We start from the raw sequence: 16568 nt of genomic DNA, 5'->3' as shown, positions 1-16568 counted from the left end.
ATAAAACATTAGAAGCTCAGATTTCCCATGTTGGCTCCACCTGTTAAGAGGATGGTGGTCTCCCTAAACTCCTCATGACAGCGGCAGCCCCCACCCCACGCCTGTGCACACTCCCTGTCAGTTGTCTAGGCTTTGTGAGCATGTCCGTGCACATGACGCTTGAAGAAGCTGCAGAAGGTTTGGAGTAAATCTAATCTCACACAGACTGGAGCATGGAGCTGAACTTCTTATACACCATGAATCTAATGAAGGTGTTGGCTCTGCCTCTTCTCCTCACTTTGTTGCACAGTGAGTTCTTTTTCTGATTTTGAAAACTTTAGAGGTATTGTTTTTATTATTGGATAAGAGACTGTGATGGACCTAAATACCATAACAGACTAATTGCTGGCAGTTTTCGGAGAAGAAAATGTGGAGAGGACAATTTATGATGTGTACACGTGTTTTAACACGTTTGTCTAGTGTAACATAGCTACATCTCAAAGTAAATTACACTTTCTTTTGTTTTACTTTGTACATTTGGTTCTAATTGAGTTTCTAAAAATATGTTAATAAGTTAAGTTAAAACAAACTATAAATGAAGGAACAGTTGGGGACAGGATGGGCAAGTGAGTTAAACCTTATGTTTAACTTTTTTAGTCTCACTAGAGGTTTAATACCATTTTTTGATATATTGGGATGAAACTTGATTCACAATTATTAATTAAACACACAAGTAAAAATACTGTGTCCACTGTCCAATGGTGTAACAATTAAGTGCAATACATTAGAAAACTAGCTAATTTTCATTGTTCTGTTGTTTGGAAGTTTCTGTTTCATCATCAACCTGCAAGGTATAATTGCACCAAAATAATCTGGTTTCAGGAAACATTAAGAGGCCTCCCCTGCTCTCTCTATAAACTTAACTTCCTCTCTCTTTAGTCTTCCCGTCTAATAATTTTTATTCAGTACGTTAGAAAACAAAGAATGTGTACATCTAATTTAGGTTGGGTACAGATGCAGGACAAGCATGATGAAAGATAAAGGTAAATAACTGTCCGCACACTGGAATGAAAAAAAAAAAGCATTTAAACTTTCTTTATCGAACAAACATTGATTTGGAGCATTTTAACTCTGAAGGCCTTGTGCAACAAATTTGCTGATATACATTTTGTTCAGCAAACTGACTGAAAATCCCTTTTGATTTGAATTGGTTTTGAAGGGTTTGGTTTGATTGATCTTTGGTTTGTGTCATTTCATTTGCACATGACCTCACAGGCAGGTGATGTGTTCATGAACTGCACCAAGAGCTGAGATAGTGCAGGGAGTGGCTGTGGTCGAGCTTCATGTTTACACTGAACCCGCTCTGATGCTGTTTGAAACCAAGATATGCAGACAGATGGGTTTCATCACATGGCCCCGTGGAGGAGCCAGATCTTACTGTTTGTGTTCAAAGATAGCCCCTAACTGACCCAGTTGTTAATTGGACTGAGATGAAAACATCCACTTACTATTTGGAAAAATGCATTTGAAGTTGCTGGGACAATTTTAAAGGGCAGAGGCTGCTTTACCAACAGCATGAATTATGTTGATAATTGTAGCTTTGAGTTGTGCATGTTGATCTTTCCTGAATTTACTCATGAGCATCAAATGTCCTTTCAGAGAGGGAAAGATTATAATCTTCATCTTTTGCCAAAGAGATGTGTTTGGAAGATTCTGAGACAATACATTTTTCATCAGTTTACTGGATATTTTTTTCAAAGACAACATCCTGTCTCTTAAATGTGTTCCAAAAATGTACATTTACATCATTTTTACATTCTGTCATTTGGCAGCAAAAGTGTAAAACACATGTAAATACATTATACTGGAAACAAACGTGTTATCCCAGTTTGCCACGTGTGCATGTTGAAACATATTTTCTGTATACGTGCAAGTGTTTTTTGTTTAATTTTAAAGTAAGAAGAAGATTTAGGTTAAAGGTCAGAATAAAGCATATGGTGCAGAGGGTTTAGGTGTAGATCCTCACAACTGTGTAGCACAGATATCTGTGTGTGTTGTGCCAGCTGAGGAGAGTAAGGTTACTCTCATACAGAGTGGCTTTGTCTGCATAGGAAAAGCATGCTGCCATGTACCCCCCCCCCCCCCCCCCCCCACCCCCACCCCCACCACCACCACCCAGAAACAACTTAAATCTACAATGTTTTCCATTTCTGCTCAAAGGTGTGATTTAAAGTAGCTAGAAACTTTCGTTAGACTGTTGTCTGCTGTGGGAACTTGTTTCTGTTTTTACAGAAGACAAAAGGGAGCATGCACAGCCTCTTTTAACTATTTAAAGCATTTTTTCAGCTGTACTATCAATTTAAATGGATTGTTTTCTGTTTCTCTCTCTCTCTCCCTCTGTGCCTGTGATTGCTGAAGGACAGATCACTAAAAGAGGTTATCAGGTCAGGATAAAGCAGCTTGTCAGACAATCATCCATCACCTGAATTCCCACACACCACCGCTCCTGGCACCACCAGGATATAGCTACATACTTTATGTCTGTGTGTGTCCATTGGCTTATGTTTCCATCTTTGTAAGGACCGCTTTTAACCATTGGAGCAAGGACATTTCTACATAGTGCTTTGAAGCAATATTTAGTATTTTTGCATTATAGTGAGGGGGAGTGTGCATCTCGGTTTACCCCACTTAGAGAAAGGACAAGATTCATTCTTATTTGCTTCTGTGTGCTTGTTCCATTTGTTGTTTACATGTCTGTAATTTCACTGAAATATTTTCATGATAAAAACATGGGGATGTATGTGACCTGAGAGTTAAACTCTCTGAGAGTAACATCATTTATGATAGTAGGCTTCTCCTACTCCTGCAGGTCCTGTCTGTCTCTCAGTGACAGTAAGCAGCAGCAAACCCAAAGTGGAAGTCCACGAGCACACAGGTGAGGATATACAAATTTGTCTTTAAAATTAAAATTTTAAACCGCCCTGGTACAGCTTTAAATCTCCCAGTGATGGTCGTGTTAATATAAATCAGAATTTTTTTCTAGGAACAACTTAACAGCAAGTTGATGACACTTGATCTCACCTATCTATGTTTCTCAGTCCAAACCATTTTTTTTATTTGTTTATGTACTATACATTATTTTTACTGAGAGGTTAGCGCTTTTTATTCCTGATCCCATTCACACAGTTATACATACTCAGTACACAAAGCTGCTCAGTACATCCACAGATTGAACCGTGAACACTGAGCTGCTCCACTGGAGCAGATAGGGTTAAAGGCATTGTTCAAGCAACTGAAGTGGTGCTGGTTAAGGATTGGGAAGAGTCGGGGGACAATTAACAAATGAACAGGTTTACATCATTACACCTGAAGTTCAACTGCTGTTTCAAATGCATTTTCTTTGTAAGTCAGCTAGGAAGAATCATTTCACAGCAAAATCAAAGCAGGAAGTCATTAAAACAGCATCACTGTTCAGTGGAACACTTACACATCCTCTTTTATTTTATGTTCAGCTCCAAACAGTCCAATCAGGGTGACAAATGGAACAATGACAGCAAATGTATCAACAAATAAATCAAAACTCTGTAATATAAAATGCTTCTTTCTGCCCGCTCAGATGCAGTACTGGCCTGTGAGTTCAGAACAGAGAAAGATCAGAACCCTCGCATTGAGTGGAAGAAGAAAGGAAAGGGGGTGACATTTGTGTATTTTAATAACAAATTTACTGGTGAGTCACAGATTTTGAAATGCATTTCTTTGACTGCCATGAGTAAAAAGATGCTTTGCTGCCTTTTTGTCATCATTGCATCATTCTTTTACCTTATTTTTAAAGACTGAGCTCATCCTTCCCTATACTTATCTTTCAATAACCTTCTACTATAGGGTCTTATGCAGGACGGGCTAAAATAGAAGGAGCGACGCTGACGTTACACTCCGTCACCCAGAAAGACTCGGGGGAGTATCGCTGTGAGGTGACCGCCAGTGAGGACCATGTCAACCTCGGAGAGGCTTCTGTAACCCTCAATGTACTTGGTATGATGGGAAAACGTTATGTGTCCATGTGAAAACTTGACATGAGATTGATTTTGTGCGACACAAATTAACTCTAAACATCTGTTTGGCTTTGTCCAGGAAAATGTGACAGAGCATCCCTAACTGTATTTCAGACTGAAATAGAATAATTGAAATCAAATGGGACTGACTTATCAATTTACAACCAGAAAGTCTGTAGAGTGGTTAGCACTGCTGCCTAACAGCTAGAAGGTCTGTGTGAAGTTTGCATGTTCTCCCTGTGCTTGCGTAAGTTTCCTCCCACAGCCTAAAGACCAGCATGTTATGTTAATTAGTGACAGTAAATTGCCTGTCTGTGTGAATGTGAAAGCATATGATTGTCTCTCTGTCTATGTCTCTCAGTGTTGGTGCTGAGATTGACCAGGGTGTACCCTGCCCCTTGCCCTATGACAGCTGGGATAGGCTCCAGCCTCCCCGTGACCCTAAACAGGATAAGCGGTTACAGATAATGGATGAACAGATAAATGTGTCTTTAATCATGGAACATAAACTGCTTCACAGGAAACTGATAACACTCTGTTCTCGACAAGTTATAAAAGCGTTTTGGTGCGTTCCTGTGCTTTGTGAGACTACTGTTGCTAGGAAACTGACAACAAAAGTGGATGTCTAAATTGCTCTTCCAAAACTGGTAATTGCTTTTGTGCTCTCTGCATTTCAGCGTGATTGGAATAAGGGAAGCCATATAAATGGTATGAATGGTATCTGACATTGACGACATAATGGCTTCTTCCACCGGTTCAGGGTTTTAAGTCCTCTGGCTTCAGTTTAATTTCACATTCCAAAGACATACAGGTCATGTCAAATGGAGATGGATTGAGTATGAAAAGTCTTTAAACGTTTAAATGTGTCAGACCTGGCAACATGTCCAGGCTCTACCACACCTCCAGGGACGTAGTGATCATGAATTGAACAATGGAGCTCAACACACAAACTCTAAATTTATCTTAGGATTTAGGCAGGATTAGGCATCATTTTTGAATTTAGTTTTTTCACCAGTTATTAATTTGTTATTAATATCAAACGTTATTCCGGCTCGGTATTAATATAACAAAAATATAATTGTTCCCCCTGCATTTATCTAATTCCCAGAGTACTGCAAAGGAAATACTGTTCCATCACCAAATCTGTATCATAACATTATTTAAACAAAATGTGACATTTTGGCCTAAAATTGTAGTGTTGTCACCTGTGACCCAAAAGAAAGATTACATTTTCTTGGCGGCCTGGTGGTTCAGTGGTAGAGCATTGGGTTGGGAGGCAGAAGGCTGCGGGCTCGAATCCAACACCACTAGGTGTTGCCCTACCCAACCATTAAAGGGGAACCTTGGTGCCGGTCCCAAGCCCGGATAAAATGGGAGGGTTGTGGCAGGAAGGGCATCAGGCGTAAAAGCTCCAAATCAACCAGCATGTTCTCCTGTGACAACCCCTGAAGGGAAAACTGAAAGCTATTGGTCTCTAATACATTTTGTATTTGATGGTCTGGGGTTTTTGCAGCATCGTATGCTCATTAGAGAGACAGATTCTCAACATGATTTCACTAATGGCACAAATCCCCATTCATTTTTAGATATTATACATTTCATATCAACAAAGTATTTTGTGGCAGTTTTGGATTTTGTACGAGTGTTTTACATTAATGAAGTTTGTTAATCTGTAATGTGCGTGAGTTGCCAGTTTTTATTTGTGTCTAATATTTCACTGCATATTATGACATAACACTGGAGACTACTGTTTACTTTAAAAAGTGAACCTGTAGCAATATTACAAGTTTCAGCTTTCAGAATAATTGACTAGACTTTTGCATATCCGTTTCTGATGAAGCCAGAATAATTACATTTATATTTCAATGCAACAAAGTTATTAGAGCTTTCTGCATCCACCAAAAAACAAACTGCATCAATATGTGGTATCAAAATAATATTTAAAGTGTTCGGAATTTAAATGCTTTTGCACTTTAAATGCAATACAAATTACAAATAATTCCTTTTATAAATTTTTCAATGTAGCTGTTTCTTTTCTGCTTTTTAGTGCCTCCTCATGTCCCGTCCTGCGAGGTGCCGAGCTCAGTATTTGTTGGCTCAGGCCTGGAGCTCCTCTGTAAGGACAAGCTCAGTGTGCCTCCTGCCACCTACCACTGGTACAAAGACAATAAGGCGCTGACAGCCACAGCAGATTCTCCATACAGCATCGACACAAACAAGGGCACTCTGGTGAGTAAAATATGTCAATACTCAAGACACCTTAAACACGCATTAAAGTGTGTATAACCCCAAATTCTAATTAGTCAACCCTACTTAAAAAAACTTGCAAACCAGTTGCCTCGAAAAAACAAGTGAACTTAATTACAAAGGCTTTTTAAGTGTAGTGCACTTAAACTTATTTTTCAACATCTAAAGCAGTGTACAGTACTTTGACTTTAAGTGTACTCTTAACTTAGTAATAGAGAAATCAGAATTATGATTTAAAATGATAATAAGAAGAACAATAAGAATAAGACTAATAACAGTAATAATAATAATTTCGAATGAAATGTGCTTTGTGTGCTCAGTAAAACACATTTTTTTAACTTGAACCAACTAATGTCACAGTTATCTGCAACTTAGAGTTTTGTAGTTGAATGTAGGTTAGATTCTCTCAAGTACATTAAGTAAATCAATTTGTTTTCTCTGTAATTAGGTTTAACTTAATAAAAATGTTTACGAAGTGCATGCTGTTAATAACTGAGTAAAGTTAACTAATTCAGGACAGGCACACAATTCCCTTCTCACCTTCCCCTCTCATCTCTTTTGAGCAGAAGTTTAAGAGTGTGTCCAAAACAGACACAGGGATGTACCGCTGTGAGTCCTCCAACAATGTGGGGGCACCCAAAAGCTGTGTGGCCCAGCAACTGAAAGTCATCGAATGTAAGTAGTTTTGGTTAAACATCTCATTGGTGCTGGCATCTCATTTTCTATGCACAAAAAAGACAAAAATCTTTTTGATCTTGTTCTAGATCCTTTCAAAATGGCGATTTTAATAGCGGGAGCTGGAGGATTTCTGATACTCCTACTCCTCTGCTGCATATGTGTTTGTGTCTGCCAACGAAGAGGCTGCTGCAAGAGTGAGTAGAGTGCATTGTGACCCCCACCATATACAGTAATTAAGGACATTTTATATATATAGTTATATATAAACAGCTATAATAAACAGGGATTTTACAAGATTGCTTGCAGCAAATCAGGTATTTCCATTTCCCTGTGGAACATAATTTTTACAGAAAAGTTAAGTAAAATTTCTTTTCAGACCAACTCAGGTTTGTAGAAACCATTTTAAAGAACAATCCTAAGTATTTTGTTATACAACTCATGTCAAAGTACTTTACAAGATATTTGTCCTGGAAAGCAACAAAGGTTTTTTGAAAAGTTTGTAAAATGGATTTAGTTCCCATATTGTTTTTAAACAAAAGGACAAGACTTAGCGATGATGATGGACAATTCTATTAACTTCAATTAGGATTTATTTAGGGGACAAAAACAAATTTAGCTATTTAGTAATTAATAAAAGCAGTAGCTCTATCTTTAATTTTCATTAAAGTCTACCAGACCATGCAGCAGTGTAAAATATAAAACCATGACTAGGGTAGGGACAAAATGTAAGGCTGGAGTATTAGTCAGAATACACAGTGTTACACCTACAATATACCCACAATAGGGTAGAGAAAGTATTGAGATCCTTAAAAAATAAAAACAGTACAATGTAACCATACCCCATTGAAAATGCAGACCATAGATTTAAAATCTTACTTAAGTAAAACAAAATGCACTAGTCAATGTCAAAATGTCAGTGTGTATGTAAACAAGTTGGCTTATAATGAAATATTCACCCCAAACTGCACTGAAATAGTTACCCAGTGGTTTTATATTTGCACTGGTTGCTTTTTGAGATAATTTAGAACAAACTTCCCAAACCTTTTTGCAATTTCTGACCTTTCTTCTATTTTTTTTTTAATTTTTTTTTTTGGAGCAGAGCACAAAAAAACAAAAAGGTGAGTTACTTTTTTTACTTTTCTGTCTAACTCTTTTGTGCCTGTAGCCCTTCTTTTCCTCATGAGATCTGACTAAACCCCAAGCCTTTGTCTTTTAGCACCAAGCCCTATAACCATCCTCCTCCACCTCCTTCCCGCAATGTAAGCAATCAAAGTGATTTTTTTTTTAATAATGACAGGGCTTGTTTTACTTGCTGCCATTAAATTTTGTTAAGTTACTGGTGTCTAGCTAATTAAATGAGCTGTTTCTTTGTATGTCTCTGTGCTCTCTGCAGCTCAAGCACTACAAACAAACTCAGTCTTTCATGGTGTGAGGGTGGAAGACTCCAACTTCAAACCATCCAAAAATACACTAAAGCTGGTCAGCGTGCTGGAAAGTTGCCCGACAGTCTCTTTGCTTTTGGACGGCTACTCACTGTTTTCTGGGATGGACACACATACCGACACATCAAGGGAAAACAAAGGTTTTGTTTCTAACGCTTGCTGCTGCCTTAAAACTGGCATTTACATTGTGAGAGTTTGAAAAAGACCCAAATCTTTGTATCGCAAACTAGTATATTCACAATTCAACACTACTCCTTTAAATTGTATTATGTTTGACTCAAAGTTACAGTTCAATTTTACAGTCTTCGCACCCTACAGGCCAGTATCTGCATCCACCCTAAATATGGTAACCTCTGTATCTTGAATTTGTCCCACCAAGCTCCATCATTGTATGTTGATTTTTATATAAAATTAAATTTCTGCCATGTTTTGTTATTATGTTACATTTTACATGTATTGATCCTATGTTATTCAATGTTTAGTCTTTGGTTTTATAAATGTATAAATATAAAGTAATGTGCATTGAGAGACAGATGAATCTTGAATTTGTCCCAGCAAGCTCCATCATTGTATGTTGATTTTTTATATAAAATTAAATTTCTGCCATGTTTTGTTATTATGTTACATTTTGCATGTATTGATCCTATGTTATTCAATGTTTAGTCTTTGGTTCTATAAATGTATAAATATAAAGTAATGTGCATTGAGAGACAGATGAACAGGTGTCTTCACACACTGAATGCTGCTTTGGAGGCTGTTAAATCCTTCTAATGAGCCTATCTACTAATCAATGCCTTTATTACCTGTAATAAATAATCCAGGATGATGAATATGTTATTGAATTTTGGATAGAATGTTTCATAGCTGACTAACAATGTACTGTACAATCTACTATAGCTCTGAGGATGCCACTGACAGTTTGACCAGCAATTTAACAGTTTATTTATTTCAACACATCCAGGCTCCCTTACGATGAATTATACCAGCTTTGTGCTTGATTTTTTTATTTAGCGCCATCATCAGTTTTAGTTTTAGTTTTTGGATGACCAGTATTTTGCTTTATGACATAACAAGCCCATCTGCCTCAGCTATACTTTGTATTTAGCATACATTAGCCAATGTTAGCCTGCTCCAAAGATAACGTCGAGAGTAAAGCAAAGTAATTTCATTGTGGACTTTGATGCTGGCCTTTGATTTTACTTGTAGTAGCTTTATTTTGCATGCAGCTCTCTGTGGGCTCTGTGTTTGTTATAGGAAGTGTTCGCGGACAATCCCTGGGACAGAAAGGCTTTGATTGACTGGCTTTGTATCTGTGTCAAAGTTGGTAAGGGGTTAATGATTATAGAGAAGAAATCAAAGCATAACTAATCAACTCTTATTTATCTTTACTCTTTTCTCCGTGTGTCTGAGGAAGTATAATTTGCCAGTAATACTTTATTGTTTTCTGTTCTATTAATTCTGTGTTTTAATTTTAACCACTAGGTGGCATCCACACACTGACTCCATCTGCACACAGCAGCACAGACTATAAGCCTACAGCTACATGATGCCAGCCTTTATCCATTATTTGTCCACGAACAGTAGCACCATTGTTCTCTTCCTTTTGTCCTCCTTGTTCTCCTTATTGTGGTGCCCATAAATTACGAGTCCCAAAATGCACTCATTTCCTGCTTCACTTCCACATGCATTTAAAGAAGATGCATTGTTTCCACATGTGCACATGGTTTAAAGAATTGTCTCATGCTCATTTGAACATCCTATACATTTTGAATACATTTGCATCCAGTTTGTGCGTGATCCGTAACTGCTACAAGGCAAATAGTGTCAGAAACCAGTAACACACATCTATTCTCGTACGTGGTCATAATATTGTTTAACGATCACATTAAGTGGATCCTATTGATCTGTAACATGGCTGTTTGGTAGCTCAAACCTTTCTGATCTGCCACTTTGGCTGCAATGAAGGACAGCAGCAGGGCTGTACAGTATGCACAGTCTGTCATTTCTGTGTGAAAACTGTATCCTCAGTTGGAACAGCCATGGTTTAGCTTAATTACAACACATTTTGAATTTATAGGTTTCTTTAACATTTCACATTCAGGAGCCCATTACATCTGTGAATGCAATTTTTAACTAAATTACCACTTTACAGAATATGTAGGGATTCTTGTGAATAACATAGACTGTCAATTGAACAATAAAACATGATGCAGGTATATTTTGAATACAAAGTAAAGGGTGTACTAATTCTTTTTTTCACAAGTGTGATGCCCCTCTAGCTTAATGTGCTTACAACCCTCCACAGAAGCCTTTTGTCTTTAACATTTTTCACTTTATCACTGACAATATTTTAAAAAAATTTGTGTTTTGTGTAATTCAGTCGTTTGGAACTTTATCACACCATTATAAGGCAATTATCAGTTGTTATTATGGCCATAATTACACCTTATAAGAGGCTAAATGCACCTAAAGGCACCTATCAGTAAGCCAGAATGTTCAAATTTATCAAGCCGTATTATAATTAGACAACCTCTAGTGGTTGCAATCATTAGCATTAGGTGAAACAGGAGGCAGGTGTTGAGGCTAACAGTCTACTAAGCCTGCCACATAAACATGATATGGTCCCAGCAACTGCTGAAATTGGCCAATAACTAATCTCTTTGTACCATTCAACATTAAAGCAGATATTACTGAGCTCCTGTCACTGGTCAGGAGGATGAGCCTCGCTCAAAAACGGTTCAATGAGTGTGTGTCACAGTGGGCTTTCGCACCACCTCTCCACATTATGATACATTTTAATGAGTAAACTGTAATTAATACACATTACACACAAATCCAACATATGTTTCATCATGAAAAGCTATTGTCCATCTGTCAAGCTTCTTCTGGAGCTGAGCTGGGAAACATTATTGTGCCTATATATAGGACTACTGTGGCAGGACAGTGAATAGTGAGTTCACATGGGAGTTTACCCTGAGTACAGATAAATTCATTAGTTGAAACCAAACATCACACATGCAAATAAGGAAGTGGAAGTTTCTGTTTGTGTATTGTTAGAGTCGCTTTTTATCTCAGTGGAACAGATAATGTCTGTGACTGAACTTAACCAAATTACCAGAACCATGTGTCAACACATGCAGACGTAGGTGATGTGTTACAGTCAGATCTGTTGGTTGGCTAATGGCACTGCCCGATTGCCCGCTGCAGTCATGTTTTGTGGTTTTCTTTGATCGTCTAACAGGCCTTCTTATGGCTGCTCGCCCTGGATTACAGCTCAAGGGGCCTGTTACATCACATTTTGTAAATGTGTATATCTGCCAGATAGACTGAGGAGACAGAGTGAAAATAAGTGAGAGAGTGAAATGGAGAGAGAGCAGTTGAGTGTGAGTGGGTGGTGGCTGTCAAATGAAATCTATGTCAGTACTGTTTTCTTAGATGTTAAATTAAGCCTAACACCAGGTTTCCTCCAAGTCATCTCTTTCCTGTGATGCACTGGAGCCTTACCCACAATGCACTCAGTGAAATGAGCTCCCCTTAAACCTCCAGGAGCACTACTCATCTATGAACAGGTGGCACAATGCTCACAACACAGAGCGCATCACCCTCGTGGATCAAGTAGCTTTTGTTTTTTTTTCTGCTCGAATAAATTTCCTTCCACCACATTTTATTTATGACTTTTGCTTCTTTGGTTCTGGTTTTATTCCGTCCTCATCGCCCTCTTCTTCTCGATTTGTTGCACTTTTACAGTTTTCACATTGGTCTACATTAGCACTTCGTGGGTTATGCAGAGCTTACATCATGCAGACATTGATGTTTTTATGCCTAAACGGGAATTGTTGTGACAAGGAGAGCAGGAAGAAGACCTCTGACACAAGAATTACCACAGAAAACTCTGTCACACTCTCATTGAACTGTAGCAGTGAGAACTGTAACATGTAGACATTAAAACCTCAGATGACATCCCCTATGTTTCAGTAAATCTTTGTACTGAGGTTCTTTTACAACGTCAAGCGTCCGCCTGTCTGTGTGTGTATGTGTGTGTGTGTGTGGGTGTGGGTGTGTGTGTGTGAGTGTGTTTGTGTGTGTGAGAAAACACGTACAAACAGCAAGCTTTGTTTCTCTTGGCTCCTTTTGGCTTTATGCACCAATAAAGATACACAAACACCCACCCACACCCACACACCTACACCACGCACACACACAAACACACGCAGGCAGACACAAATTTTTGCTCTTAATCACAAAAGGCATTCCTAATCTAAACCTAATTGATACCTTAGCTCTACGACCAGATTTTAACCCCTGGCCTGAGTTTTTGCACAATAATGAGGACATTTTGGTTCCGGTTGTATGTGGTTGTTGGCCTGACTATATTAAGAGAAGCACACACACATACTCATGGGGCTCCTGCACAAGCAATCAGTCAGGACTTTTACTCCCACAGCAGCACTCTGCTTATTTGAGCACAAATAGGAACAGTGTAGGCAAAGTGTTATACACACCAAATGTTTTGTCTGTATGTATGTGTGTGTGTGAGATCAGAGATGGTAATTTGACAGCGTTACACGATATCCGTGTCCTGAATGCCAAGTTGGTTTGTCAATAGTAGAAACGTTCAGATACACTGAATAGTTTAAATGGAGAGCTGATAAATCCAATCAACAGATTAGATTTTTACCAGAAGCCAAAAGACTACAGTCGTTGAACTTGGACTAGGGCTTAACACTAGTCAATGTATATTTCAAGAGCCCAACCTGACTTTTTTAAATCTCTACCAGAAAAACACTCCAAAACACAAAGCCTCAGTTTTGAGGCTGGAACCAAAATGATAACTAAATGGAAATTACTGCACACAGGCAACAACGGTTGCATATATTATTGACTGAAGTGTCCCTTTAAAGATATGCAACAAAAATTCATCATGCTAAAACGTTGAATTATGTGGGGCTGATGATGATCAGAACATAATCTTGTAGATTGGGGTTAGCTGTAATAGCAGGCAGGGGCAAATGAACATATTACTTTATTTAAATGATCCGTTTCTGTGCTGAATTGTATTTTTGCACTCACCGTTGGCATGCACACCGTTCGCTTTTAGGTACAACAAGCTAAAACTAATGCAGTTAATAATGGTAATAGTTTTTTAGAGAGGAGGGTGTTGAGGCTTGGAGTTTCTCTTCTTTAGCCTAATCTCAACCATATAAGTGAAGCAGATGCAATAGTTTGCTGCATTGGCCTGGTTGCAGACCTCAGTATTGCTTCTTACATCTGTGTCTGGTTTGGTGATTGATTGATGAAATAAACTGAAAAGTCAATTTAGTCTGAATATTAGTCAATAGCTGCACATCATTCATGTCTCCCTGCTGCTGCTAGGTGAAAAAAAACAAACAAACAAAAAATCCATGTCCATGTTTGGTCTCTACCAAACACTGAGAAAATACCTGGGTTCCAAGTTTGGTGGTTACACTGGTTCTTAACCATTTTTCATTTCAGCCTTATGAGCTTGTTTATAGTTTTATATTTTACCTTATTAGAACTATTAAACTACTGAAGGCTGTGCAGGTCTTCAGATTTCCAGGGTTTACCCCTATATGAGTAATCTTTACAGGAATACAGTATGCACTGAATATGCTAAAATTGTAACCAAGCCTTCTTTGCGTTGCACATGCAGCATAAGGAATGTAGAATTGTCAGACGTCTGTTTGGCTCCTCGCTGCCCATCACTACCTAAGATCCTCTCCTGCAGTGTGCTATTTGATAAGACTGTTTTGCATTCAGGAGGAATCCTCAGCACTCATGTACTCCCAGTATTATGCTTTTAACTGATTCCCCCCAGAGGAGCAGAGGCATAGAGAGAGAGAACGGAGTGGGGGGATGGAGAAACACAAGGATCCTTATGGGAAGAGTGAAATTTCACAGGACAAAAGCCTGTTATTGAATTCCTGTCATGATTCTTTGGATAATAACCTCCACTACCCAGCTCCCCAAGACACACTTAAAGGCGTGCACAATCCCACTCCCATATGATTTCACTAGTTGGAAGTGTAACTGCATACAAGCTGCTGCACTGTCCCACGACTTGCTGGATGCTACTGAATGCCTCTCCATTGGATTAGACTTTCCATCGCTTGAAAAGAGCTTAGAAAACTTCACAATGTGCCTCATCAGTATGTGAAATGCTAAAACCAAGCCTTCTTTGAGCGAATGGCTGAGTGAAGTCATGCCCTGTTAAAGAAAAGAAGCTAGCTGCACCTGAGTGCTAAGCCTACACTGATCGTCTGGCCACAGAAGCCTCGATGAAGCCTGATTGCTGTGTGATTTGAGCGTCCTCATCAATACCCCTCACAGCTCAGCTTTGTAACACCCTCCACTGGAGCAGGATGCAGGAGTCAGCAAGATGAATATTTATCAAAGCCATAAAATGGAATAGGAAACAATTTATTCACGACAGAATATAGGAAGAGGCCAAAACTCTCCCGAATGTAATTCAAGCACACGGCCTGTCAGAGAATTTTGGTGATGAAAAGTAATTTGTACTCTCCCTGGTAGGAGAGACTTTTAGCATATGTTGCAGTTGGGGAAAGAAAAGAGGTCCATGTTCAGTTGAGTGTTCACTGCATTAGAATAATAGTCTCTGCTAAACTGCTGGGATTCATTAAAGAGGTCAGTTAGGACAGTGCCAGGCAAAAGGATTATAAGGTGAAGAGTGAGAGCAGAGTGGGCTGCAGCGCAACGCAATGTTCTCAAAAATGCAAGCAAACATGAGAGAGACCGTCTGATTTCATCCTCACCCTGCTTTCAGACGCAGCTCATCTCCTGCTTCTTTTCTTGCTCAGCCCAGTGAGCTGGCTGAAGACAGGATGCGAGAAAACAAACCCTGCTTATTAAACCTCAGCATCTACCGGAAGAATCTTTCATGTGGAAAAGATTTACTTAGGGAAGAGAATTCACTCATTCTGTCCTAATTTCCTTATGCTGCACACACCAAATCCTCTCCTTCATGCAGCATATTTTACTCTGGCTTTCCACAGTATTGTCCAGGCTTCAGTAACCAACTTTCTTCTGCATTTCTACGCTCTGATTAACTGAGAGGGTTTTTTTTGCAACAGGCTGCATGTGATGTGCTGGCCCTGATTAGAACATGATAAAAATATGACCAGCTGCACACTTCCATCCCCCAATCCTGCCTTCTGTCTCCTCTTTCTGTGCACCTCTCCCACTCTGTCTGTATTCTTTTAATTTCTCCCTAACATAGCTTTCCTCTGTCCCCTTCTCCCTGTATGATTAAAGGCTTTGCTTCCGATGTATTTTTATCAAATTCCTCACTTTCTCACTGTGATTATGTTTTCTTCTTTTCTTTTGTCGTGCTTTGTCTGTTTTCTGTCAGAGGTCTATGTTTGATTATAGCTTCGCTCTCTCTGATTACAACCTCTTGTCTCTGTGAGTGGTGTTGTCTTCCCAGCGCTCTCCCTCCCCATCAGCCAGAGTGACCTTGGCAGAATAACTGAGCCAGAGATAGTGACAAATTCAAGAAAGACTGTTCTGGCTCCAAATAAAAACAGTAGAAAGATCAGAAATACTGAGAATGAACAATGTGCTGTGAATTTTTTCATACATAAATTATTGCAGGACTCTGCATTCCTACTGCTAATTATTCAGAATTCATAGTTTTTATTATAGTGATGAGTTAATGCACGAGGGATCATTTATTCATGTAAATGATATTTCATTCTATTTGTTTGCACATTTGGTGGCAGCAGAACAAGTTATCAGCACATTATTAACATGCTGTATATAATCACCTGTTAAGTGAAGACATATGAGCTAAAGGTTGATTTTTTTTATATGTCCAGCAGCCATATAGTTACATTTTTACCTCTTTAAGCTATTTTGGTCTACTAAAAATGTCGGTGTATATACAATTAAACAAATAACAATTATATTATTGTTAGGAATGTTCAGTATCTGCAGCCAGATTACATTTACTGTTAACACAATGAGTATTTGTCACTAATTTATTTATCTGGCAAGCTGCATGTTTATACTGAATGTATAAGCATGATCAAACTTTTTGTGGTTGGATTTATAGGCACTTACACTTGGTTAACACGAGTTGTATTCTGGCTTCATGGAGAAAAAATGTAGGGTCACACACAATGTGTTTATTTAC

The 16568-nt window shown here is 38.6% G+C and overlaps 1 protein-coding gene across 3 annotated transcripts; it reads left to right on the top strand.

Annotated features, from left to right (window-relative positions):
* Positions 1-124: 124 nt before the first annotated feature.
* On the top strand, positions 125-10682 carry jam2b (junctional adhesion molecule 2b). 3 transcript variants are annotated; one of them, XM_067517260.1, is made up of 10 exons: positions 125-288; positions 2849-2914; positions 3596-3706; positions 3862-4011; positions 6079-6260; positions 6845-6953; positions 7043-7150; positions 8056-8074; positions 8173-8215; positions 8350-8521. In XM_067517260.1, exons 1-10 carry the CDS (start codon positions 213-215, stop codon positions 8386-8388), a joined length of 903 nt encoding a protein of 300 aa, XP_067373361.1. In that variant the 5' UTR covers positions 125-212; the 3' UTR covers positions 8389-8521. The 3 variants fall into 3 exon arrangements, with proteins under 3 accessions (XP_067373361.1, XP_067373360.1, XP_067373359.1); XM_067517259.1 differs by lacking the exon at positions 8056-8074 and having other exon boundaries at positions 8350-10682; XM_067517258.1 differs by lacking the exons at positions 8056-8074; positions 8173-8215 and having other exon boundaries at positions 8350-10678.
* Positions 10683-16568: the final 5886 nt, after the last annotated feature.

Source organism: Channa argus, chromosome 9, assembly GCF_033026475.1.
Source record: "Channa argus isolate prfri chromosome 9, Channa argus male v1.0, whole genome shotgun sequence".
Lineage (NCBI taxonomy): Eukaryota > Metazoa > Chordata > Actinopteri > Anabantiformes > Channidae > Channa > Channa argus.
The sequence above is the reverse complement of the archived record's forward strand: the minus strand, read 5'-3'. Positions and strand labels throughout refer to the sequence as shown.

Bases quoted from the DNA above. Each gene is read 5' to 3' on its own strand.
- jam2b (XM_067517258.1), top strand. From the start codon at position 213: ATGGAGCTGAACTTCTTATACACCATGAATCTAATGAAGGTGTTGGCT. The intron at 289-2,848 runs GTGAGTTCTTTT...CTACTCCTGCAG, and splicing joins TCTCCTCACTTTGTTGCACA to GTCCTGTCTGTCTCTCAGTG. The intron at 7,151-8,349 runs GTGAGTAGAGTG...TGCTCTCTGCAG, and splicing joins ACGAAGAGGCTGCTGCAAGA to CTCAAGCACTACAAACAAAC.